General features: G+C 34.4%; 2 protein-coding genes across 3 annotated transcripts; one reads left to right on the forward strand and one right to left on the reverse strand.

The window, feature by feature from the left end:
• Window positions 1–1,034: 1,034 nt before the first annotated feature.
• LOC107611981 (ethylene-insensitive protein 2.2) lies at window positions 1,035–8,925 on the reverse strand. Of its 2 annotated transcripts, XM_088496216.1 has the most exons (9): window positions 8,789–8,925; window positions 7,802–8,172; window positions 7,429–7,685; window positions 6,909–6,995; window positions 6,704–6,814; window positions 6,420–6,632; window positions 4,811–4,996; window positions 1,969–4,722; window positions 1,035–1,610 (listed from the first exon to the last, which is right to left on the reverse strand). In XM_088496216.1, the coding sequence occupies exons 3-9, from the start codon at window positions 7,675–7,677 to the stop codon at window positions 1,227–1,229; spliced, it is 3,984 nt and encodes a 1,327-aa protein (XP_088352342.1). In that variant the 5' UTR covers window positions 7,678–7,685; window positions 7,802–8,172; window positions 8,789–8,925; the 3' UTR covers window positions 1,035–1,226. The 2 variants fall into 2 exon arrangements, with proteins under 2 accessions (XP_088352342.1, XP_020965551.1); XM_021109892.2 differs by having other exon boundaries at window positions 7,429–8,172; window positions 8,617–8,918.
• Window positions 8,926–26,115: 17,190 nt separating this feature from the next.
• Window positions 26,116–27,130, forward strand: LOC107613772 (uncharacterized). Its single transcript, XM_021109893.2, has one exon. It carries the CDS (start codon window positions 26,252–26,254, stop codon window positions 26,921–26,923), a length of 672 nt encoding a protein of 223 aa, XP_020965552.1. The 5' UTR covers window positions 26,116–26,251; the 3' UTR covers window positions 26,924–27,130.
• Window positions 27,131–27,615: the final 485 nt, after the last annotated feature.

Genomic DNA, 27,615 nt, shown 5'->3' on the forward strand with positions numbered 1-27,615 from the left:
ATATAATTAATTTAAATATAAGTGAATATAAAATTAAAATAATATCTACAAAATTATTGTACCATTTTATTATATAATTAATAATTAGCATATTAAATAAAAAAGAATAACATAGCTTAGTGGCAATTGGAGCATGTAGTGTAAGGAGGACTTAGGTTCAAAGTCCAAACACATTTACATCAATTTTAGAATTTTCTTTTGAGTGGATCGATTGGACCGGTTTTTCACCAACTTGACCGGTTTTTAACCTTAAACGATTTTTAAATTGGACCGGACCACCAAATACTAACAAAGTATTTGTGACTCTTTTTAATACTTGATTATCAATACATTGGCAAAGTATATTCTTAAATTTCTCATATGTTATTACAAAAGGAATAGCATCACATGAATTTTTACATACAAAATTTACACCTTCAATGTTTGAAAAAAGATGTGATCATGTGACCATTATAATATATTTTCAAACTAATACCTCTCTCCATTTTTATACTCTTACTCTCTCAAAAAAATAAAACACTCACACTTACATTCAATCTAACAATTCGTTCTTCCTTTTATAATATTCCAGTTATACTTTTTTAATCTTAAAAATATAATCCGTCTCCCTTGTATTGATAATATGCTCTCTATGTATTGTGATTTTAATATTAAACTAATACAATACACCCCGGCGTGTTGCTGTAGCTAAATTAATTAAAAAAAAAACGGTACAACAATTCGCCCCCTTCGTATTCTTAGCTCCCCAGATATATTCAAAACACCACACCATCCAATAATGGAACATTATACCAAAGCTTACCATATATTCAAAAAAATTAACCAGAAAAAGAAGCTATTTAAGGTCTACGTGTTTTCCGGCCGAAAACCAAGACGTGTTCTGGAGAACAGAAAAAAAAAAAAAAAAAAGCGTCTAAAATTGTTTTCGTTTTCCTTTTTTGTCCTCGCAAGTTGTTGTACCCAGCTTTTATGCAGGACAACGCAACAAAACAAATAACATGTCTGACCAAAATGAAGAAAAAACATGAAACTAATTTCCCATCTAGCCAATTTTTCTTTGATTTCGCTGAAAATACAATTAGATTCTTTGCCCTATGTGTATATAACATTACAAGGATTATGATACACAGATGGAGACAGATCACTCCGTGATCTTAGAGCATGAGCTGCTGCACAATACTCATAAAACAGCCGAAGGAACACTGATTTTATTAGATTCAAAAGTACTACAAGTTGTTGTATGGTGCCGAAGTGGGCATCTTCCGCAAACCGGTTCCTTCGTGAGTCACAACGGCTTTGTTGGATAGCCTTCGCTTGTACCGTTTGAGAACAGATGCCAGGTTTTCCTTCCCTTTTGGGAAAGCCACATCCCCGGCTGCAGTTCCTGTACGTCCTTTCCGTGAAGAGATCGCCATCTCCACATCCTTGATCAGGTCAAGAAGCGTCGATGCTGTTGTGCATTTTCCGCGGCCTGGTTTCGAAGTAGGGGGCAGCATCATCCCGTTAGAAAGTGGGGGGCTGGACTTCTGTTGATGTGATGCTGGAACTTGAAGGCAAAAGCATGGGACCAAAGGACCGCGAGGCTTCGAAAATGCAGGATCAACAATGCCCTGCTCAAAGCACCAAAAAAGAATGTTAGTGGCATGGAGAAAATTATAAGCAGCGATGAAGACATAAAAAGAAAAAGTTGATGACACTGCAAAGGACGCCCACAATATCATGTCTACATTACCGATGACTGAAAAAAGTATAACATGTACAAGCAATTTATCAATATGATCAATCAACGATGATCGAATGAACCATAGATGCATTTCTATCTCTTTTTTATTATTTATTTTTCGCCGAAGAGAGGGAAGAGACATCATCGCAACAACTAGATCCACTTAATTTTCAAATGTGAATGAAGAAAGCAGCTGAAATATGTTTAGATTACTCGAGAACATGCAAACACGTCAAGACATTTACCTGGAGGCGATTGAGAACATAGGTGTATTTTCCCCAAAGCTCTGGCCGGCTCTCCATAAGAGAGAAATTTAGAATTCGATGGATACACCACACCCCAAAGCTTATTATTAATTCTGATCTCCATATACATCCCTCCCCACAGTTAGGAACCGAGGACACCAACAAAGTAGAGGAATTCGCCTCATTATTCTTCATCAAAGAACCAGATTTCCTATCAGAAGAACATTTATGAGCTTCACCCACATGGTTTCCCGGATTCATTTCCCTAGTCTCAATTTCATAAACAAATTTCTCCCTTGCAGCTACACGATCAATCAGATCCTCATCAACTCCATCGTTCTGGCTAAACAGCCAATCTGACCCCTCCAATTTTAAGAGCTTCACAATGCATAGTCTAAAAGACTGAAGAAGTTTTCTCTCAATATCCACAAATGCAGTACTTTCTTGGGGAATATTATTAGGCCTACTTCCGACACCTTCCATTCCACCGTTATGAATTTTATCAGCTACCCCAAATTGCTCAAAAGGCTGCCTAGACCAGAGGGATGCAGTATCAAAACCAGAACTCAGCTGTGAAGAGAGTGCCTCTCTATAGACTTTTGATGGGGACAGTTCATCAAAAGCCAAAGGAGCACCAGCTCTTGATTCAGAATTTGAGTATAATGACGGTTCATAAGATGTCCTACTTGCAGAAGATCCATAGCCCACGGAACCATCCCATGGAGCATTCTTACTGGCTGCATAACCAGCCCTGTGAGGGATGCCATATCCAGAAATGTCCGGCAAGCTGTGGTATTTCTTAGCATTACCTGAACCGACCATGTTGACTGCAGGTCCAGAAGATGAATAATCATAACAGATCCTCTCAGATTGTAATTGGCTATTTCTAGAGGCAGCTACATTATGGAACCCTGGCGGTTGGCCCACACCTAAACCGTTACTGTGCAACTTCTTCGCCAAAGCATATGCAACTGAATCCCTGTAGTTCGTATTAGCTATGGAAGCGGCTTTCAATTGTGGCAACTCCATTGGACCATTTAAGTTATCCAAATTTCTCCCTTTATCAACCCGGCTAAGATAGGATGGAGTTTGATAGCCATGTATTGTTGCTGGCTGATAATCCCAAGACTCAGATGAAGGCAAATTACGCACACTGGAATAGCGTCTCTCGCCAGAATCACCAGATGAAGGCAAATTACGCACACTGGAATAGTGTCTCTCACCAGACTCGAGGAGATTGCGGCCAGAGTTCTGTACATACGCATCTAATAATTGCATGGAATTCGCATGCATTGAAGAACTCCTTTGAATACCATATGAAGACTCCAAGCTACTTTGCATCCTACGCTGATCGGAGGTGTCATATGGACTGGAGTTGAGTACACTATTGGAACGGCTACCTCCAACAGATGCTAAATAATCAGGATATTCCTTTCCAAAGGAATCTATTTTCTGCATGGAACCAGTGAGCCTTGAATCTGATCCCATTGCTATCAAAACATCCAGCTTCTTTGCCCTTGCTTCTGTGGTTGCTTGCCCATGGAAATCATAAAGTTGCCCCCAAAATTCATCAAGAATAGCAGCTAGCTGACGTCTTGCTGCACGCCCTAAGCCTGCTAATTTTGAGAGACTTCCAATGCTATTCCCACCTTCTTCACTCTTCCCACTAAAACTCCTGAATGACGGAGGGCCATCTGATGTTGTAGATAACGGACTTGCGGAGACCACTTTGGATGATTCTTCATTTTCCCATGAGTCTCCATCATCATCATCATCCCTTTCAGCAGTCGAATCTTCCCCAACCTCCTCAACTGGGGCATTACTTTCTATTTTTATAGTTTCAGTATCTTCCATTCTAAAAACAGAAGTGTCATCAGTTACCATTGATACTGCTTCTGACTCTGATTTGTAAGCCAACTCCTTAGTAAGAGCTTTAGGAGAACTAGGAAATGAAGTAATAGATTGACTCTCCTTTACAGCAGTCACATGGAGATCAGGCTCCAGTACAGTTTCAGGTAAAGTAGAATGAACCGGTACATCTGTGTAGTCCAAGGTCCTTGCTGGAGCTGGGGTTGGCTCCCTCAGCCGAGCACCTGCATCTCCATGATACCTTGTTTCAGCAACATTTGATTCCTCACCAACGACAAATGGATTTGGCACAGCCTCTGGCACATCTAAGTTCCATGCCTGAGCATCTAATTGGACACTGGCAGATCTTAACGGAGTGGCAGCCAACCATACCATTAAACTTAATGATGCAAAAGCAATGGTAAGAATAAATAAATACGAAAGAGACATACCACCCCCTGCATTCCATCTCAAATCACCCACCCAATCACTACCGCCAAACATCATTTCAACAACAAAGACAATATTCAAGCCAAGCATACCAATAAATATGATCAGTGCCAAAAGTTCCTCAAACTGAGACATCTTGTGTAAACCCATTATTGATCTAGACGTAGCAACTCGGAAAAGGGGGATCACAGAAGATGGAAGTTGCAGAGCGACCAAAACCTGAGTGAATATAAGTAGCTGGTACAATCCTTCAGCTCCTGAACTCCAAACACAATAAAGTGCAGGCAGAACAGCAATCACTCTAATTGTAGCATAATGAAGCCAACCTGGAATATCCAATTTTAGGAAACTCTGCACAACTACTTCTCCACCAAAACCCCAATTTAATGCTGTCATTTGATTGGAAAGAAACAAAATGAGAAAAAAAACAGACAGAGCTACCGGGTTACGCAACACCTGCAACAAGAATATTCAAATTATATTCGTTAAGAATGTGCAGATAACAGGATGCTTGCTGTAGGTAAATATTCTGAAGTAAACGAACCTGTTCCATTGGTGATAATGCATCCTGAAAAGTAAGCAAAACAAGGCCCATAGCGTGGAACTCATTTGCTGAGGTGCTCATCAAAGCATTATTTACCAAATAAAGACAACTGAAGACACATAAGATAGCCCAAAAATGGTTATGACATAAGGCATCCTTAGAAATGTTTGTTGGTCCCTGATGCCACTGCAGAAAAGTAAACGTCAATTCAGATTGGCAAAACTAATAACTGCTAACAATATGACGTTGAACATGATGCACAATATTCCCCCCACACCTAAGCAACATAAAACTTCGTCAAGAAAGCTCTACCTTAACCAGGAGACTGCCATATGGCTTATAAGAAACATAATTGGGAACAACATCTAAATTCTGCATGCAAAGACCAATACCTTCAGAATTAGCAATACATTTTTTCCTTCTTTCTTTTGACATGTAGCAAGCAATAAGATCATTTCTTCTCCGAGAAATTACTGATTAATATTCTTTTTTCTTTCTTTCTTTTTTTTTTTTTTTTTTTTGATAAAAAAAGAAATTCATTAAAATGAGGAGAAGCAAAATACAAAAAGTGGGGATAAGAGATCCTCTACACAAAAGAAAATAGATGCTAGGCATCTAATCCTATCCCATAATACTTGCTTGTTAGGAAGTAAGGGTATTTTTGGAAATCCTGTTAGAGAGAGAAAGAAAAAGGACTATAAGAAGGAGAACGAGTACTAAAGTGCATTTCTTATAGACACACACACATAATGATACCAGAAACATCCTTCTAATATGGATGGATCAAACTACACTGTAAAAATATCAAATAAAACCCCTCTGAAAACAGAAGCTACAAGGTAAGTAACATTGTTTAGATGAATCATTGGCTCCGACAGTAACATTGTTAAAGAGAAACTATAGTTAATGCACCTTCTGTTAGAACAATGCCAGCAAGTCTAGAATCAGATCATGGTACTAATAAAAATAATAATAAGTCAAGTCAATATAAGAGCCTATTTTGTGAATGACTTCAACATCAAAAATAGATCTAGCAATTAAGATGCAGTTTCATTTTAAGTTAATTCCTGCTGTATGTCTACCAATGAGCCAACTTCCAAACATGTAAATATCAATCTAAACTCTAAAGCACTGCTGTAATTGCATTTATTTCCCCTCATACGGATACTATTAACCAAATATCGTAACCATACATGACAAAACAAAGACAATGTAATTTGAGGGGCAAGAACAAGCAGTCAAAACACATTTTGCTTTTGACCATTCAAATTAGCAAACGTTTAAACATTGACCAACATAATGTTCAAAAATTCACTAGATAATGCATGAGGATGTAACATTAGTGAGATAAAGTCTAAAGGACTCAAAATTCAACAATTTTGTCATAGGTTTGGAAACACATTAACTAATGGCCAGCACTGCCTAAAGTGCTTATCTCCTTAGGCGTAAGATTCACTGAAGATAAGACATCTACAGTGGGGAGGTGATTGTCTCTCAAGCCCACTATCCTATTACAAGAGGCAGATATTTCATATATATCAAAAAAAAAAAAAAAAAACAAGAGGTCCAAATATCTCCACGGGTATGGTAGAATGAGAGGGAAACATACCTGTACAATTGAGGAATGAAGGTAAAAGTTGTGAGGCACAAGAGTTGCTCCCAGAAGACTCATTAGCACAAAGGCGCTCTCCCCGCTCAGCTTTATTTGTATTCCATTCACAGATAATGGATTTTCTGGTCGGTTAATAAGTAACCCAAGTACAACAAGAACTAAGACAAAGCCTGCTATATATTGGCCTAGGATCTTGGCCTTCTCAATGTCCTAGGCAAAGAGAAACTAGTAAATACAATTGATTAACAAAGGTTGGTAAGGACACAAGGAATAATACTTACAAGGAGGACAGCAAGAAGTAGATGAAACACAGCGCCAGTGGCAGCAAGAAAAACACAAGTAAACAAATCCCACCCAAAAATAAGATTTAATCCTTGTGCCATTCCCAAGATCTTGCAAAACAGGTAAAATAATAGTTTCAGGTCAATGAACTTCTTTGCTGAACCAACCGTTATGTAAAAGGTTAATCTTGGGTAAGAATATTACCATGTTAAGGTCTAGCATAATCACTGAAAGCTCTGCTTGAACCCCAAGAAGCATGCATGTCCCTGTATCATACTCGTCGCTGCAAATCTTTTGAGAAAGAAAGTAAAGTTACTCTACATGGAACGTACCCTAAGTGTCCACATGATGTTTAATATGAACTTGCCCAAGTAAGCATGCATGCATGACCTTGCTCATATTAGGCTTGTCTTAGAGAATGTATTGAAAAAAAAGGAGCTCGTGGAGGAAACAAGTCTTATGTTTAGGTTCAATTCCTCTTGAAAGTGACATATAATGACAGCCTTCAAAGTTAAAATTTCCAAACATTTAGCTATACTTTTTACAGGTGTTAACCAGCATGGTGTTGCACTAATAAGCATAAAATTAAACAAATAAGTCGTTCAGAAAAAAGTTAATTTCAGGCTATAAAGCAGTGCAGCTGCAGAAACTTCCAAAATAAAAGCTGAACAACATCAAAGAATTAGAATAGTTTTTAAAAACCCCAAAGAGGATGAAAGGAAACCTGAGCAAGATCTCTTCCAGTGACTAGACCAATCCTTGCAGATATATACTGACAGAAGATAGCAGCAAGATTGAAAATTAGCATAAAAGCCATCAGATCAAACCCAAAACGTGCACCACCTTCAACAGTTGCCACCCACTTTCCAGGGTCAACATATCCTATTGAAATCAAAAGCACAGGTATAACAGCAGGAAGCGACCGATGAAGGAAGCCATGCTGCTGGTTAGCATTCAATCTCCCTGCTTCCATTTTACTCTCTGATATCGTAACACCAACAATAAGGCAACCGCAAAAAAGGCAATACTCAGAGGAATGCTATCAAGTAGCGAAAACACTCACTGCACCAATGATAATCATATAACTGCAACTTAACTATATTCATATGGAAAGACGTCATCGCCTACATGATAACGATCAATGCGGTAGCAGCTTCACATATAAACTACAACCAGCCAGCTGATACATTGATTTGCAAACAATTCACCAAAGTGGATAATCCTTATATCCCTGCCGTTGGCCTAAATTATTTAGACAAAAGCTAATCATCATCCAATACATATTTAGTTAGTGTTCCAGATCAAGTCAACCCTGATATACAATCACAAAAATATTTTACAACACCCCCAAATAAATATTTCATTCATGAACTCATCATGACCAAAAGTGAATCCAGTTCGCAACAAAGCTGACAAAGAAAAGACCCACAGATAAATTCAATCACTTCCTCTTCAATCTGCTTGAATCCTGCATCAAATTGATTCAAAAACAGCATTATTACCGTAATTAAAAAATGAAATAAAAAATAAAGAATAGGTGCAAAACAGAGGAATAAACCCAGCAACGAAGAAAGCATCCTCGTCACGATTTTATTACATTAAAGGTTCCAGGAATGCAAAGCACAAAGTGACACTAATGCGTTTTGACCCCCCAACAAAGTGTCAACAAATTTAAAAAGAAAAAAGGAAGAAAAAAAAAAGAAAAGAGAAGGATGCAACGAAATCTATATGAAGAATTAGCCCCCCAAATAAGCACGTCAGAATCATAGCAAAAAATCTTGCAGCATCGAAGCAGAGTAAGAACAATTAAAACCAACAAAATATAACAGCAGAGAATCAGAGAGTTATCAGCTCCAAAAAATCTAAAATGAATAAATGAAGAAAGAGAAAGGGGATAAAAACAAAACCCTACAGTGGAAAAAGCTCAAAAGCAGCTCAAGTTTTTGAAAAAGATAAGAACGAAAAGGGGAACGTAGACTTGGATCTGATGAAGCAGGTGATAGAAGAAAACAGTTGCACAAATTTCAAGGGTTCGTATATAGTTAACTAGTTAGTTAGGGTTCTGAAGAGAGGAAAATCTATACCCTCTTCTTCAGCTTCTTCTTCTCTTTTTTTCTCTTGTCTCAATTTCAAGCGCTCTCTTCTTTCTATCTGTATCTATTTACTCCTACGAAGTAGATCTCACTCACTCCCACGAGACCATCGCCATCGCATAATTGTGATTGTGATTATTATATATATTAATATATTATTGTAATTGTACAAATTATAGTAATTGGAAATTGGATAATTATTCTAAACTTTAAATAAATTGTTCGTATTTATAAAATATTTTTTTTGTATTAGTCTCTATAAAAAAATTTTCCGTTTTTGATATCTTATAGAATTGAATTGAATTTAAACTTGTCTATAAGTTTATCATGATTATTTAATACTTCAATTGACAATGTTATAAAATACGAAGTTATTTATGGATGATGATGTCATCCGAGTAGAAAGATTTTTGGGGCAAGCTTCAATACCAAAATGGAAGAGAGAGAGAGAGAGAGAGAGTATTTCAAAAGGAGGGTAAAAACTAAAAACTAAAAAGGCTCAATAAAAGGACTCGAGTTTACCATTTTGGCCTTTTCTTTTTCTTTCTGCGCGTGTTTATTTAATCAAGTAACGTCATATTAATTACAAAATTATTAAACATGGAAAGTTTCTAAAAAGAGAAGCATAAATTATTAAAGTAATAATTAAGAATTTATATAATTGATGAATATAATTTTAAAATATATAAATAATATTTTTTAATTTAAAAATATAATAAAAATAAAAAAATATTTTTTAATATTTATATTAAAGGATGAGACGCATGCATGTAGATCTTTGTGAGATTTTTTTTAAATAAATAAATTAAATATTTTATTTACCAATATAAATAGTTTATAATTTATTTATTAATTTGTGTTCATTTATTTATTTCGTTTACCATTTACAGTATAAACAAGATATAAATAATTTTATTTTGTTTACACTAAAAAATATAAATTCATAAATAAACTACAAACTATCTATATCCGTAAATAAAATATTTAAATTATTTATCTAAAAAAAATCCGATTCTTGTGGGAATAAATGTCCATACTAACATTTTCATATTTACAAGAAAGTATACATTTTTATATATATGTGGCCCTCTTAAAATCTATTTGTCTCTATATTAAAATAAAAGTTTTTATAATTTTATCAAATTATAATTAAGTCTCTATTTTTTTTAATTAAATTTTTATATTATTTTTTATTTTGTATTTTGATCATTTTTATGTCAAAAATATTAAAGAAAATTTTTCCAAAAAATTATGTGATAAAAAAACTAATTAAGTTATTAATTGTAAATATCTTCAATTTATAAAGAAATATTCAATTAATTTTAATATTTTTTATACTAAAAATGATCTAATTACAAAATTAAAAATAATATAAAAATTTAATCTAAAAAAAATATAGAAATCTAATTATAAATTTAACAAAATTATAAGAACTAATAAAATAATTAAATCTAAAAATTATTTTATTAAATTTTGTGTAAAATAATATTTTATTAAATGAATTTAGTTATGTTATATACTAAAGATATATTCTAAAAGTATAATAATAATTTTAAGTTTTCGATGAATTTAATGCATTAGAAATATAAAAAGTTTATCTTTTGAATTATTTTAAATAAAGTATTTTGTACGATATTCTTAAAATATGTTTTTAGGATACATGTTAGCATTATATAAAATCAAATTAATAAGAAACAGAACATTATGATACTATTCTGTTAATAATTTTTTTTTTTTTTTGGTATTCTGTTAATAATTTATTTAGTTGACGTTTATATTTTTTATTTTTTTACTCAACTTTAATCTTTATTAGTAAATTACAAATGTATTTTGACCATTAATTCTTAAACATAAATTGAATAAAAAATATTTAAAAATTAGCTGAAATAATTAAAATTAAATTTGGTCTTTTTTATTAAATAATTGAATAATTATTAGATAATCTATAAAATATCTAACAGAAATATAAGAGATTTAACGTTTTTTTTTAAATATCATTCATCACATATAATTCATAAAAAGTGTATTTCGCTATTTTAAAGACTTAAATAAAAAAATTTACTAGTTAGAAGAGATAATCAATCTACTATTTTAATTTATCTTACATTTACCATTATTATATATATTGAATATTAAATATTGGGCAAATCACATAAACAAATTATTAGGGTTTTAATTTTACATGAATATCTTAAAAGAAAAAATGTTACATGCATGTTTTGATTGATATTTTTTTATATATAAATTGAATGTAATAAATTTGATTTAACTATTCTAGTAGTAAATTAAATCAATAAGATTTAAATTAGTAGGTATATATGTAAATCAAATAACAAGATTCGATTTTGTATGGTTTAGAATTTGGAATGAGCTACTCGTATCAAATCAAAACATGGAGCTTCAATTTGGACCCATGGTAATCGAAACAGCTTACATCAATTTAAACTCCTAGTAAATCGAATGCATTAAAATTGATTTAGTATATATATGTTTATATATATAATTTGAATTCACTTGTTTCGAATTATATTTCACTATCTCCCCACACCTCAAAACGTACCATCCAGAGAAAAGTTTGGAAAAAATACCACAAGATTTAAACGGCAGAAATGGAAGACGACCCGAATCGTATCTGGTTAGATGAAATTGTCCATATTACTGGTAGCATCCATAAAAAGGTTAGTAAATGAAATTTATTTTCTTTAAGATAGACCAGAGTTGCTAGTGATATTAAGTTCCTTAGCATTTGATTAAACGCGTTATTAGAATTTTTAAACTACAAATAGTAGTTAGAGTATTGATTTAGTAGTTTGTTAGAATTTTGTGCCTACAAATACAAGTTAGAGAAGTGATAAGTAACTGTTAGTTAGAGTAGTGATTAGAGGTTCTATTAGAATTTGTAAGTTTTAAATGTTAAAAGTTTAAGTAGGTAAGTTTTGTTAGATTTTAATTTAATTTAATTTAGGTTTTAAATGTTAGATTAATTAGGTAGTAGAAGTTTAGTAAGAATTTAATTTAATTTAATTAATTTAATTTAATTTATTTAAATTTAATTTAATTCTTAAATGTTAGATTAACTAGACACTAGAAGTTTAGTTAGAATTTAATTAATTTAATTTAATTTAAATCTTAAATGTTAGATTAACTATGTTCTGGTTTGCAATATTTTTTACATTAAAATTTATTTTTTTATTAGAATTCTCCATTTTAGTTAATTTTTTATTTAGCTTGGATATGAATTTTTTTTAATTTGTTGGGGATATGGATATTATAAGATTGTTTGTCTGGGGTTAGTGTATTTTGTCCAAAAGGGCATCTATTACTTAATGATCGGTGAGTAAATTATTTTGTTAATTATTATGGTTTTTAGAGAATTTTTTCATCTTCATGTAGCCCAGCGATATATCAGTAGCATGAAGAGGCAATATGGTATGTCCCTAGACGACATGATTATACTGTACTTGCAAATGGCCGGTTTAGCACATATCGCGAGGTTCAATGACCACTAATTTAGGTTAGATGAGTCATTGGTCAGTGCATTTGTCGAACGATGGCGTCTTGAGACGCATACCTTTCACATGTCATTCGGGAAGAGCATGATTACGTTACAGGATGTTTGCGTACCTATTAGGTCTCCCGATCGACGAAGAGTACGTCAGTGGATGTCTGCCGGACTTTGAGTGATACATTGAAGGAAGCCGACCTGTATGGACTTGGTTCGAGGAGTTATTGGGTGTGTTGTCTCCGGCGGACTGCATCGACAAGTTCAGTGTGAAGTGCACTTGGATGCAGGAGACATTCAATGACTTTCCTCTGAGCACAGACAAGGAGGCAGTCAGGAGGTATGCGAGGGTATACATCATGATGGTATCAATAACGCAACTATTTGGTAACAAGTCCGGTACACGTATGCATATTCGGTGGCTACTGTATGTAGCGGGATTAGAGGATATGGGCAGATACAGTTGTGGATCTACTGCTCTCTCGTGGTTATACCGATGCTTGTGCCGTGTGACCAACAGGAATGTGGTAAAGTTCGCTGGTCCATACAGACATGGATCTTCTAGTAGTTCCTGGATTTCAGGCTCGATAAAGTTGACGCCTTTCATTGGCCGTTGGATAAAAGTAGATATCACATGATAATCAAGTTTCTTGTGATCATTGGCGGTCGACATGTATGAGGTTCGTTATACCGTCTGGCCTCCCAAATACCCTTCCACTACCGAAGAGTGATCCGAATCAATCATCTGCAACTGTTTCCAAACTCCTTACACTTCTTGTAGTACTTGGTCTGATCCAATTCCAACACTTTGTACTCAATCCCACAGCGGATGCTATAAGTCTTCACACATAACACGACTTCTTCTTTATTCTGAAATTGCTGACCAACTTGAAACTCAACTAGACCTGCGGTGTCATGTGAATCTCTGGCCGCAAATGGGAACCCCTGCTGTCTCATAGCCTCTAAGTCTAGAGTCGAAAAGTGCAGGAGGTACTACTGAGTTCCTGAGTTCGATGCTCCATCAGCCCCAAAAGGAATACTCTTCCCTATATCATCATCGCTATCATCATCAATCATGGCGGGCTCCACATCATCGTCATCCCACAAATACATCTTTCACGGCATCTGGTTCTCTAACCTCCCCAGAAACCAGGATCATAACAGGAGTATTCCTGTTATCACTTATTTCTGCAATTTCATCGCGGTGTAAATTAGTTGCAAAAGACGGAGATGCCACCAAATTCCTCGCAGATTCCATTATAGGTAGAGATGAAGATGCAACAACAGGGGTTGAACTAGAGGCTGCTGCCATTGGTACTGATTGATGATTTCGATTCAATCTTCCTAAACTAGAGACCACATCCCCAAACTTGGCCAATAGTTCATGGGTTCTCACCTCGAAAAGCTGGCGACGACAATGAAATAAAACTTGCAAATCGTCATCGCTGTTTATCACAAACGAGTCGTACTTCATCCCATTGCGAACAACAGAAATTGAAATTTTATAAATAACTTCTCTATCCATTTCACTCCATGTAGTCCCAATTTCTAGAGTATGGCATTCTAAAAATCAACAAAACTCGTAGAAGGTCTGATAAAGACACAATGAATCCTTATCAGTAAATTTTATTCCCTCTCGCGTTTTTTTATTGTCCCTTTGTAGTGCACTAGAACTCAAAAACTATCCTTACTAGCCATTGTGAAATCCACTCTATTGAACACTACACGTTCTGATCCTATTTATATAGCACATACTCCATAGTAAATCAAATTAAATTAATTCAATTTAATGAAAATTCATGCATGTACTAGTAAATCGAATAAATTAGATTCGACTTGACATGTTCTACCAATTGCTTTAAATTGAAACAAGTTCACTTGATTTAATATATGTAACGGGCCTTCTTAGTAAATTAAATAAATGGATTCGATTTATATGAATCCAAGGTAAATCGAATTATACTTTTTTAATTTATATGAATTCAAGGTATATCGATTTATATTGCTTCGATTTATATGAAATTAAGGTAAACTGAATTATATTGCTTCGATTTACATAGTTTTAGGACTTTCACGTTAGTTCTTTACATTTAGGACATCAAAAATACTATTTGCACACTAAAATTTGCCACCAATGTATTTGTGTATAAATACATATGTGGTTTAACTTATTTTCAATGTGTATTTGTATTTCAACAAGTATTTTATACTGGTGACTGACTTTGGTAGCTGATTATGGTGTACATTTAGCATTACTCTTAGGACGTTCATGTAAAATTGAAACCCTAATAGTTTATTTATGTGATTTGTCCTTAAATATTAAATATAGATAATAAAATATTATTTAATATTTAATATTTTATGTTATTTAATTATATATACCTCGATATATTTATATAAAATTTTTTGTTATTTTTATACGCTATATGTTTCTTCCCATGATTTAAAATTTTTAGATTCGTCGTTGATAAATAAATTTTATATTTATCAAATTACTTATATATTTAATTTAAATTCTTGTAAAAATATTTGAATAAGTATTTAGAAATGCATATGAAAAATCAAAACCAAATTCAATTACTAGACATCTGTTTTATTTTTTAAAAAAATAATCATTAAAAAAAGAATTTATTTGAAGTAAAATCGCTAGATTTTAAGGATGAAAACGTCTATTTTTCCAAATCATAGTTATTTGCTAAATACTAAAAAGATACAGAAAAGACGTACGTGAAGCGAACATTCGAAGTGTTAAATACACACTTGTAGTTATATGAGGTTTAATGCATTTTTGGGAGAGAAAAAAACTTACAATATAATAAGAACTTATATTATATTGCATAATATAATTGTTGAAGATAAATTAAACATTTATACAAAAAATTTTGTCCAGAACTTAACGTATGACAATGTAAAAAATGATTTATCACAATTATGGAAAGAGATTTTGTACTATAATGTCAAATTCTCCAAAGAAATGTTCAAGTTTAAGATAAGTAGAAGTATCGACAATTGAGATAAACACATAACAATTTCATAATGTGCATCGTTAACGGTAGAGTTTAATTATATTTACCTTTATATTCTATTAAATAATATTACAAATTAGTTAAAACTTAAATTATATATTGTTGTTAATTATGAAATTATTAAATTTTTTTATATATTTTGTCTCTCCTATTAGAAAAGAGAATAATATATTTAGTTCTTATTTACTATTTATGACATAAAAATATCTATTTCATTCTTTCTTTGCATATTCCTACTGTTAGTGAGCGAGATAGTTATAGAGTTAGATATAATTTACTGTTCAGTTTTTAGAGGAATTAATTATACTAAGGGTGTATGTTATATAAACTAGCTAAGCCCAAGTTCCTTGAGTGATATAATTTATTTCAGTCAAGGTTGCGAGAACCGGACCGGTCAATAAACCGGTGAGGTCACTGGTTCAATGGTTCACTGGTTCGACCGGGATTCAACCGGGGTTCAACCGGTTTAATTAAATATTAAATAAAATTATTAAAAAATTTAAAAATAATTTTAAATATATAAATTCAATAATTTCTAATTTAATAAAATTTAAAATTTCACATAATAAATTATCCATAACTTAATATTAGAAGTTCACAAACAACTTCAAACATCAAAGTTTATAACTAAACAACTTCATAGATCATTAAGGAAGAGAAATATAGTGATATTAAGAATTTGAAAAGTGCCACGTTCAACTCTTAAGTAACAAGTTTAAAAACAGCAATTTCTAGAAATTTGGGTAGCAAGTAGCAGCAAAATATAAGCACATGAATCCAAAAATTGCAATTAACATGAGAAAAGCATGGATTGCATGTACAGAGGCAACATCAAACTTAATTTCACAAGTATAGTTCAGTAGGGCAGCAGGTAGAATCAGGTCACATGAAACAGAAACAACACAGTAATGATCACACCAACATCATTCAGCAAACAAGCAGTATTAAGCCATGTTGGATAATCAAGAACGGAGCAATTATCAGGCCTAGAATCCTCTAACCACAACCTAGCTACCTAACAGCATATATATCTATCTATTCTAACAAACAGAATTATTAAGAACTCCACAGAACATGAACTCCTCCTCTTAGAATCCATAGTATGAGCAAGTGAAGGCTCCAGCAGCTGATCATGGAGTAGAGTTCCACGCCATTCAACCATTCATACACAACTTTCCCACCAATGGACCGTATAACACATACTGTATTTATCAAATTGAAAACACACAAGTAGTTAGACTTATTCTATATACATAACAGATGTATCACATAATATAATATACCTTGAATAATCCAAAATTCTCCCATGGCCAGCTTGATAAAGGAGCACTACCCATTTCACTGCACTAGGTTCTGCTAGTTTAAGATATTTACAAACCTTGTTAAATGTATGTATGGTATCTTTCTTCTGAGGAAAAACTCTTACTTTTGTAGCTTTCTTTTCTTTCTGTATTCTCCTAAAGCTGAATAGAGCCCCAAAAAACTATGGCAGCCAACAAGCAGAAATTGGAAAAGATCCCAAAACCAAACAATAATGATAATATCAGAGAAGAAGGAAAGAAAACAAAAAAGAACCAATTTCTTAATTCTATATTATGATTAATCAGCAATCTAACTAAAATTAATAACAGAATTAATAAAAGAAAGTAAAGAAACAGAGCAGGAAGCAGGGATAAAGCAGGGGACCTGGAATGTAGCAGAGACAGACTGGGAAATAAAAAGGGGAAGAAGAGCAGAAGTAGTGCCGCCCAGAGTTGGTGGTGGCCGGCTGAGCTCGCGGCGGAACAATGCAGGGCAGAGAGATTCAGCTTCTCTCTGTGGCAGTGACGAGAGCTGAGTGGGGGCAGAAGCGTTTGAAGGGAAAAGGAGAGGCGAGAAGAGAAGAGGGAAGGTAAGAATGGTGGTCAGCTTTTCGGACGATGGGTCGCCGGAGATTGCTGTTGTTGGCTGAGAGCGAGACGAGGAGGCGGGGGCTGCTGGCGCCTGGCTGAGAGAGAGAGAGGGTTGTAGCACCGTAGTGGGTTAGGGATTTAGGTGAGTGAGACTGATGAGAGGGTTAGGTTCGCGTACGCCTTTGTCTTTTTTTTTTTTTTTTTTTAGCCAAAACGACGTCGTTTGGCATTGAAGTTGCAAACCACTAAACCGCAAAAAAACCGAACGATTCTTTCGGTTCGCCGGTTAACCGCCGATTCGACCGGTTTTTTTACTGGTTTTTTGTCAGGCGGTTTCTACGTTACCCGGACCGGCTAGGTAACCGGTTCCCGGTTTTCAGAACCATGATTTCAGTAATACATTACTCCTTCTCTGTTCTCTCTCTATTCTCTTTTATGCTTTTGGGTACAACCCTAATATGGTATCAAGAGTTCTGAATTCTCATAATTTTTTTTCCTTCTTCCCGTAATCATCTATTCTTCACTTTGTTCTTTAACATCTGTATTTGTTTTCCTTCATCATATTTCATCAATGGCGTTAGTTCTTGCTGACAATTCTAACAAAGCTTCCCTGGTTTGATAAATTGGCGGAAAATAATTTTTCTACTTGATCTCAACAAGTTCTTCTCACGATTGAGCTTCTTGAGTTACAAGATCATCTCGATGGATCTAAAGTCCCTTCAAGATTCAGTATTGATGCCGAAAAAGCCGCAAACAATGAATCACAAACTTTCAAGGAATGGAAGAAAAAGGATTTTGCCCTTCTCACTTGGTTTCTTGCCTCAATTTCCGATTTGTTCAAGAACAGAATTGTTCAATGCACCTTGTTTCATGAGGCATGGATCATCATTCAGTCCTACTTCACTACCACATCCAAGACCAAAATTCAAAGTCTCAAATCACAACTGCGATCTGTAAGAAAAACTGGTTCAGTGAAAGAATATCTTCAGAAAATTCAAAAGCTTGTTGATGCACTCTTCTCAATTGGATATCAACTTCCTAATGATGACCATACCCAAATTATTCTTGATGGTCTTCCAGAAGAATTCTCAAGTTATATCTCATCCGTCATGTCTAGGTTATCTTCCTTTACTGTAGTTGAAGCAGAATCATTTTTGCTAGCATATGAAGATATGCTAGATCGCTTTAAGCTACCAGAAACTGGTATACCCATGGCGAATTTAACTCAGCCATCCATGTTCTTTACCAATAATGGTAGAGGCATGTTTGCTCGTCGTGCCAGAGGTGGTAGATTTGGAAGAGGAGGAAGATTTTCCCTCCACGTCCTCAATGCCAACTCTGTAGCTGCCTTGGCCATGTTGTGCAAACATGTTACTTCCGTTTTGACCAAAATTTCTAGAATAACTCTTCTCAAAATGCCGCTCAAATCCCCTTTGGCAATTCTGTCCCACCACCGCCATCTTCCAATTTTCACTAACCTCGCGCATATTACACTGCACCATCATCATCCTCTGTGGCAGAATCTTCATGGTACCCTGATTCGGGTGCAAGCCACCACGTGACTAATGATCGCAACAATCTTATGGCTGCCAACAATAATGCTCAAGGTCTTGATCTCTTTGTGGGTAATGGTCAAGGTATTTCTGTCCCTACTATAGGTTCCTCTTTGTTATATGATAGTTCTCATAATATGTATTACAAATTGCATAATCTTCTTCATACACCAATTATCACACAAAATCTTTTAAGCGTCTCAAAATTTGCAGCGGATAATCATGTGTATTTTGAGTTCTGGCCTAACTATTGTGCTGTGCCTGATCAGGATTCCTGGAAGCTTCTTCTCCAAGGCACTGCTGAGGGAGGAATTTATAAGCTTCAAAATTAAGTTGTTCCAAGATTGTGTTTGAATAAATCTCTTGTGTCTTCTTTTGCTGATTCAAATTCTGGCTCTTGTTATAATAATTCTTATTTATCAACAAATTCAGTTGCTGTGTCAAGAAACAAATGTGAGCCCTCTCAAAATGTGCATAAATATGTGTCTAAGTCTGTTAACTCCCCAAATTCTGAAGTTCAGAATGCTATTGATGCCAAGTCTGTACATTCTCTTACTTTTAATAATAAAAACGTTGTTGATGTGTCCACTATATCATCTCCATCTACTAATCATCCTAATGCTATTCATAATAATGATTCATATAATGCTATATCACCGCTATATACTACTCATACTAACGCTCATCATAATAATGACTCTTCCAATGCTATATCCTCTCTAGATACTGCTAATACTCTTGCTTATTGTACGATTGATCCTTCTAATGCTATTACTTCAGCATATACTACTAATACTAATGCCCATCATAATAATGATTCCTGTAATGCTATTTCTTCTCCTGTTGCTTTCAAGTCTATTTTGTGTAGACCCAATAATTTTGAAATATGGCATAAAAGACTTGGACATTGTGGCATCAAAACTGTACTTGATGTTCTTAAGAAATGTGATATCAAATCTTATTATAACTCTAATACTCATTTGGTATGTGAATTTTGTTCTATTGCTAAGATGCACAAATAATCATTTCAAACCTCTTAACACAATTACACTTCTCCCTTGGAATTGGTCTATGGTGATATTTGGGAACTTCACCAATAGCTTCTAGAAATGGTTTCAAATACTATGTGTGCTTCATTGATGCTTTTTCTAAATTCACTTGCATTTTTCTATTGACTCATAAGTCTCAAGTTTTAACTGCTTTTCAAAATTTTAAAACTTTAATGGAAGTCCAAACAGGTTTCAAATTAAAATCTCTTCAAACCGATCATGGCTTAGAATTTTATCACAAGCTTTTACATGTTTTCTTCAAAATGAAGGTATTGCTCACAGGTTGGCTTGTCCATATACACATGAGCAGTAAGGTAGTGTTGAACGTAAATATAGACATATAACAGAGATGGGATTGTCTATGCTTGCAACAGCTGGCTTACCTTTTCAATTCTAGGAAGATGCCTTCACCACTGCGGCTCACCTTATTAATAGACTACCGACTCCTGTGTTGCAAGCTAACTCACCTTTTGAGGTTATTTTCCATCAAAAACCAGATTATCAATCATTAAAGATCTTCGGGTGTGGATGCTACCCTTATTTAAGGCCATACAACAAGAGGAAGATGGATTACAGATCAGAATTGTGTATATTTCTTGGTTATGACAACCAACACATGGGATATAAATGTCTATCGAAATCTGAAAAATTGTACCTTGCTCGACATGTGATCTTTGAAGAAAAACTCTTTCCTTACAATGAGCATTTCAGAGAAACACCAGCATCCTCTCCAAATTCCCAACCATCAAGTACTGCTCCATCTGAATCCCTGATTCCAATTCCCTCATCATTTATACCCATCCCATCACATTCTCAACCTATACATATTGACAACACTATAAATAATATCCATGTACCTTCTTATACCTCTGACCAGCCACCTTCCAACTCAATTCCAATTAGTGAAAATGAAGTCTATATCCCTTTTAACAATGCACCTACTATTGCCTCTCATCCCACAACTACTCATCAAATGATAACTCGGTCAAAAAATGGCATTACCGAGCCAAAAACCTATATCTCCACAACTACAACTGATCCATATTGCTTGAAAACATTACCAAAAAATGCCAAGCATGCTGTGCAGTTTGATCATTGGAAGAAAGCTATGCAAACTGAGTACAATGCTCTTATGAGATGCAAGACATGGTCTCTACAACTTCCTCCACCTAATTCCACAGTGGTGCCTTGTAAATGAGTTTTTGCAATAAAGAAAAACTCAATTGGGGATATATTACGCTACAAGGCACGCCTAGTAGCGAAAGGCTTTCATCAACATGAAGGAATAGATTTTGAGGAAGTCTACAGCCCAGTTATACGACCTCAGACTGTAAGAATTGTACTTTTCCTTGCGCTTACTAATGGCTAGCAGATGCGTTATAAATGGAATGCTTGCTGAAAACGTTTATATGCATCAGCCTGACCAATTTGCATCATCAGATTTATCTCTGGTATGTAAATTGCATAAAGCTATTTATGGCCTTAAATAGGCTCCAAGGGCATGGTTCAATACTCTTGCTAACACTTTAAAACACTTTGGCTTTGAAAACACAAAATCTGATCACTCTTTATTTGTTAGAAGAACTAATACATCTGCTTTATATTTACTAGCTTATGTGGATGATATCATTCTAACTGGCAGCTCCAATTCTGATATAGATACTTTAATACTAGAGTTAAATAAAATTTTTTCTTTAAAAGATTTAGGTAAGCTGAGCTACTTTGTTGGATTGGAAGTGAATTATTTGGACAGTGGAAGAGTCTTATTAAGTCAATCCAAGTATGCTAGTGAATTGTTGAAGAAGTCAAGGATGTCTGGTTCGAAATCAATGTCCACTCCCATTATTTCATCTCTTAAGCTAACACAAAATGATTCTGATGTCTATGAAGATCCCAAGCATTATCGATCTATTGTAGGTGCCTTGCAGTATTTGACGATCACTCGTCCAAAATTATCCTATTCCGTCAATAAGGTATCTCAATTCATGCACTCTCCAACTATTAATCACTAGAAAGCTATCAAGCGTATACTGCGCTATGTTCAAGGGACGGTAAGTGATGGTTTAGTTTTTCATAAGTGTACTGACTATCGTTTGATTTCCTTTGCTGATGCAGATTGGGGAGCCGATTTGGATGATCGGAGATCCATCAGTGGGTACTGTGTGTTCATGGGAAGCAATTTAATATCTTGGAAGAGTGGCAAGTAGTCTAAGGTGTCCAGGCCTTCTACAGAGACAGAGTATCGAGCACTTGCCACTGCTCAAGAAGAACTCATCTCGTTGCAGCAGTTGTTGTAAGAACTTTGTATCCCGCAGCCTATCCCTCCCACTATTTATTCGGATAGCCAAAGTGCGTGTTTGTTGGCAGCAAATCCTGTTCTTCACAGCCGATGCAAGCATTTATAGCTTGATTTGCATTTTCTACATGATAGAGTTAACAGTAAAGAGTTGTATGTTGTCAATATATCTGTCGCTGATCAAGTGGCTGATACATTTACTAAGCCCCTTTCTGTTAGCTTGTTTAATAAGTTCAAATTCAAACTTAGAGTGATTCAAAATCCACAACTAAGTTTGAGGGAGGTGTTAGTGAGTGAGATAGTTATAGAGTTAGATATAAATTATAATTTGCTGTTCAGTTTTTAGATGAATTAATTAACTCTCTCAGGTCTACTAAGGGTGTATGTTATATAAACTAGCTAGGCCCAAGTTCCTTGAGTGATATAATTCATTTCAGTAATATATTACTCCTTCTCTATTCTCTCTCTATTATCTTTTATGCTTCTTGGTACAACCCTAATACCTACCTCCTTTATCATTTTTTTTTATGATTTCGATCTATTATTTTTATTGTTGATGATGATTTTGGGTGTATGGTATTGATAAAGATGATTTGGCATTTCATGGTAGAAATTAAAGACTAGTGGTTGGTAGTAATGACTAGGGATGGCAACATGCACCTTACTCGCGGGTACCCAATCCGGTCAGGTACGGTTGCCAACCTGGTCTGTAGCGGGTAAGGTAGGGTATGAGTAGGATTCTCGTGCGGGTTGGGTAGGGTGCGGGTTGAGCCTCAACCCTATCCGACCAATCCGCACCCTCTATATATATATATATATATATATATATATATATATATATATATATATATATATATATATGTTTTAAGTAGATGTTGAACTAAAAACCTCTCACTAAATACAAAATATCCTTAGTCACTAATAAAAGATCATTAATTGGTAATTTGTTATATTTTTTTACATAAAAATCAATTCTATTTTAAATTATGATCAAGTTATATAATAATGTTGCATCTTTTTGGTAACCTGCGAGTATAATCAGGACCCGCGGGTTAAAAATGGGTAGAGTTAGGGTTGGAATATTTTCAATCCGCAGATAGGGTAAGGTTAGATCCAAACCCTACCCTACCCTACCCATTACCACCCTTAGTAATGACAAGATAGAATGCGATGATGATGTCAGTGATGATGTTGATGGTGGTGGTGATACCAATGGGAGTGGGGCAGCGAGATAGAATATTGGCACAACGATATAGATGATAGCAGTAATGATGATGATAAAAGATAAAGGTAAATAAGTAATTCTATTAAAATTTAACTGTTTACAGGATAAATTAACTATTAATTAAATATTTGAATTATTTTTTAATTAAAACAAATTATATAGAAATTATTTTATCATTATTATTGTTTGAATATCTTTTTATTAAAATTTAAAATCTTTTAGGTATCAAAATGACTATTTAGTAAATAAAAACTTGTGTTCGAGTACAATTTCGAACATAGTCTATAATGTATAATAAATTCTCAATTTTTTCTCATTTAAGAAAATAAGGTATAATTTCTTCAATTTAATTTTGATATAAGTAAAATAGTTTTATACGTGTATCTAATTACGTAATATCACAGTAAAAATAATTATCTTTTAGATTGACTGCGTGAATGATTATCCAAAAGAATGATTGTGATTGCACAACTGTATAAAATACTTTTACACTGTCAATGTACTAAAATTAAACTCATAATCTCTTATCATATATTTTATAAGTATGACTAAAATATTAAAAAATAAAAAATTAAAAATTATACTTTGACTGTTTTACACACAACCTGAACCGAACAAAATTTGAGAGCATCTAGGGGTGAGCACGGGTAACGAGTACCCGATTACCCGTCTGAACCCGAACCGAACTAATTAAATTGGTTCTGGAACCAATAGGTAATCGGGTCCGACCCGAACCAAACCAATGTCTCTCTCTAATAATTGGTTTGGGTAACGGTTCTGAGAGTGCTGAATCCGAACCAACCTGTAGACCCGACTATATATATATACTTTTTAATGATTTTGAGTTTCTCACTCAATAATCCTAACACTAACCGCAATTTTTTCACCCTATGGAATAAATTCTAGCAGAATTGTCTTAAACCTCACTTTACCAGTACGTGATACTATTGTTAGAAGTATTTCTTCTCTAAGTACAGTCACTCCTATTTTATTTAATATATTTAGATTTTAATATATTTGATATTTAAATATATTTAAATTATTTCTATTGATTTTTTATGTTTATTGTATTTAAAAGTTTTTAAAATAAAAATTTTGTTTTTTTATTTTTTATAAATTTCTATTTCATTGAGTATATAATTACCTAAATTGAATTAATCCGTTTTTAATGAATTTAGTTTGATTCATACATACATAAAAAGACATAAATTCAAACTAAACCGAATCCATTATAATTCAATTAGTTGGATTTTAATTTCATCCCAAACCCGAAGGAACCCGACTCACCCCTAAGAGCATCCATCTTTATAACATGTATGTATGTAGGGAAACCCTAACAATTCCTAGTTACTCTTCCACTCTACTTTCTCTTCCACGCCGTTACCACTATTCCTCTTCGCTGCGACACTGACTCCAACCCCTCCTTCAGTTCGCCGTTTTCCGCCGAGCTTTTCCGCCGAGCTTTTCCGCATCTCGTCCGATCCACCGCCGCCCCTCGAACTTTGCCGCGCTCTGTCGTCGTTCTAGTCCTGGTATGGTTTCTGCGTCCAGTTCTGATTGTTTTTGCTGCTATTCAAACTTTATACGCTTGTTGTTGTTGCTGCTGCTGGTTTTGAAATTGTCACTGTTGTTGATGATGGTTATTTTAGTCAATAATACATTTATTTAATTTTTTTTCAATGTCCCTAGAAGGTAAATGCAGAAATTTTGATTCCAGTTTCAAAATTCATCCACCATGTCTTCACCACAAATTTGTCTTAGATCTTGCTTTAATTCCATCTTGTTCTACTTCTTCCTGAACATGTATATACTTCTTAATCTTTGTCATAATGCTTTGAAACTTTAAATTGAATTATTTCTTCTATTAATGCGTATTTTAATTTGCTTTTTCATTCAATCTTATTGAGTTATTTAATTTAACCTACGAGGGAAACCAAGTTTTTGTTCACTTGGAATTTGCATAAATATAATATGTAATTTGTTATGCTTTTCTCTTTAAAATAGATTGCGCTGGTATGCTTTGTGACTTGTTATGTGGAGCCACACATAGTTTTTGATGTATGCTCAATACATGTTGTGAATGTAAGTGACAATGGAGTGATTGTATGACATCTTGATGAATGATGATGAGTAGCTGGGAAAAAAAATTGCAAAACAATGAGTTGTAAGATTCAATGCCAGATTTCTTACTTGATGTTCTGGTAATGATTAAACAGAAAAATTGTTTAGATTTCTCACACACTCTCTTAATAAAAATTACACAATATAAACTTTTATTTTTCATTTTATCTTTCTACCTTTTCAACTTGAAGGAATCTCCTTTTATAGGAAAAATTTTGGGTATCCAAATGCATTTAGGTGAGAAGATTTCAATATTTGAGGTGCCATTTTTTAACATTGGACTTCATAATGCAGTGGGAACATAAGACAAGTGAAGACCAAACCAGCTGGGCAAAGAAAGTGTAGCTGGTCAAAACATGGCACATGGTTTGAATTTTTTGTATTGTTTTAGGGGATAAGAAGCATATTAAGAAGGTAGGAGGAAAACTGAAGATTTTTTCCCAACCCCTCTTGAAACTTGAAAGCATGCCACATAAGCAAAAATTCTGCTCCCATGGTTCTTCTGTTAAGACGTAAAGTAGATACACACCCTTGTAGTTGTAGACCCGCTAGCCTATTCCCTCGTACCATCTCAGCCATTACCACCAAGCTCTTGATTCTTGTGACCAAAAGAAGCCAACTCGAAAATGCAAATCTACCTATTTTGATTCCACCATTTATTGATAACATAACCAAATCCCCCAAAATAATTTAACTGAAAAAAAAAAAGAAATTTTATTCGGCCACCAACTATTTTCTTAGTCATATTTCAAATTACACTGCCTCCGATCTTAGTGATTGTACAACAACGATGGCTGCCATCATTTTCCGAAGGTTAAGATTAGCCTCTACAATCCTAAGACCCTCTTTTTCTTCCTCTTCTTCAACCAACCCGTTATTCAATAACCCTAAGCCCTTATTCTTAGAACCCTTCTCCCAATCAATAAACCCTTTTCTCACCAATTCATCACTAACAAAACCAAGATTCTTCTCCACAAATGATTCCGAGAAACCTGAAAGTCCATACCCAAGCCAAAATCCTAATTTCAAGCACCAAGAAATCGAAGGACCCACAGTTGAGCGTGACGTCTCACCCCTGGCGAATGAAACACGAGAGGTTTTGGAATCGATCATGAAGAATGTCTACAAGCTGAGCAAGGTGGTTGCAGTTCTAGGTCTGGTTCAACTTGGTCTTGGATCTTGGATCGCTTACAAAACCGGTTCTTCACCATTTTCGGAGGTTTCTGTTCAGAGCACGCTGGCTTTTGCGTTTCCATTTTCGTTGGCGTTCGTTCTGAGACAGTCACTGAAGCCAATGTACTTCTTCAAGAAGATGGAGGAGCAAGGTAGGTTGCAGATTCTGACGCTTACCATGCAGGTTGCGAAGCAGATGAATCTGTTGTTTGTTAGGGTTCGTGGGGTTTCCATGGCTTGTGTTCTTGGGATCTCCATTGGCTTCTTGTTTGCTGTGCTCTCAAGATGAGGATAAAGGAAAATCATTGATAGTGCTTTGGGGATGTTGATTTTGATGATCCTTTTCTTTTTTCATTTTTGAATTAATGCTCACTTTAGTCCCAATAAACACATTGTAGCCATATCTTGGGATTTGGTGTTCTAAGCTGTCAAAAACTTAAAATAGTTCATAGATTCACAAATAAATGTGAGTTAAGTTAATTCTTACTTCCTCAAAGCGATACTTGTTATCAATGTTATCAAGACCTTTTAATTATTTATAGCACCAAAGTGAATATTAACTCTTGTATTTGTTTATTTATTTATATTGTTTTTATTTGTTTTCAGACTGGAATCCAGTTTGGGTTTACTTGGATACCGATGACACAGATTGCGGAGATTAAAGAAATTATCTTTCTTTGATCGGTTGAGCTTACTCTATAGCAAACCCCAAAGAAGCAGGAATGTGGGGAATAAGATCCCTAATTACATTATCATTTATCAATAAGTAATGTGGTAAACTAAGGCAGTGGATTTCTGTAAAAGAAAAAAACAAAAAACTAAGGCAGTGGATTATGCAACTTGTGCTATCTTATTCGCAGTTTTATTTCCTTTCCTCATGTAGTGAGTACTGAGTAGTGACCTAGATGGCTAGATGGACCTTACTTTTAAGTTAAAAGATGGCAAATACAGGTGATGAGTTTGAATGAGTGAAATTTTTTT

This window comes from Arachis ipaensis, chromosome B8 (assembly GCF_059453495.1).
Source record: "Arachis ipaensis isolate K30076 ecotype BB chromosome B8, ASM5945349v1, whole genome shotgun sequence".
NCBI lineage: Eukaryota > Viridiplantae > Streptophyta > Magnoliopsida > Fabales > Fabaceae > Arachis > Arachis ipaensis.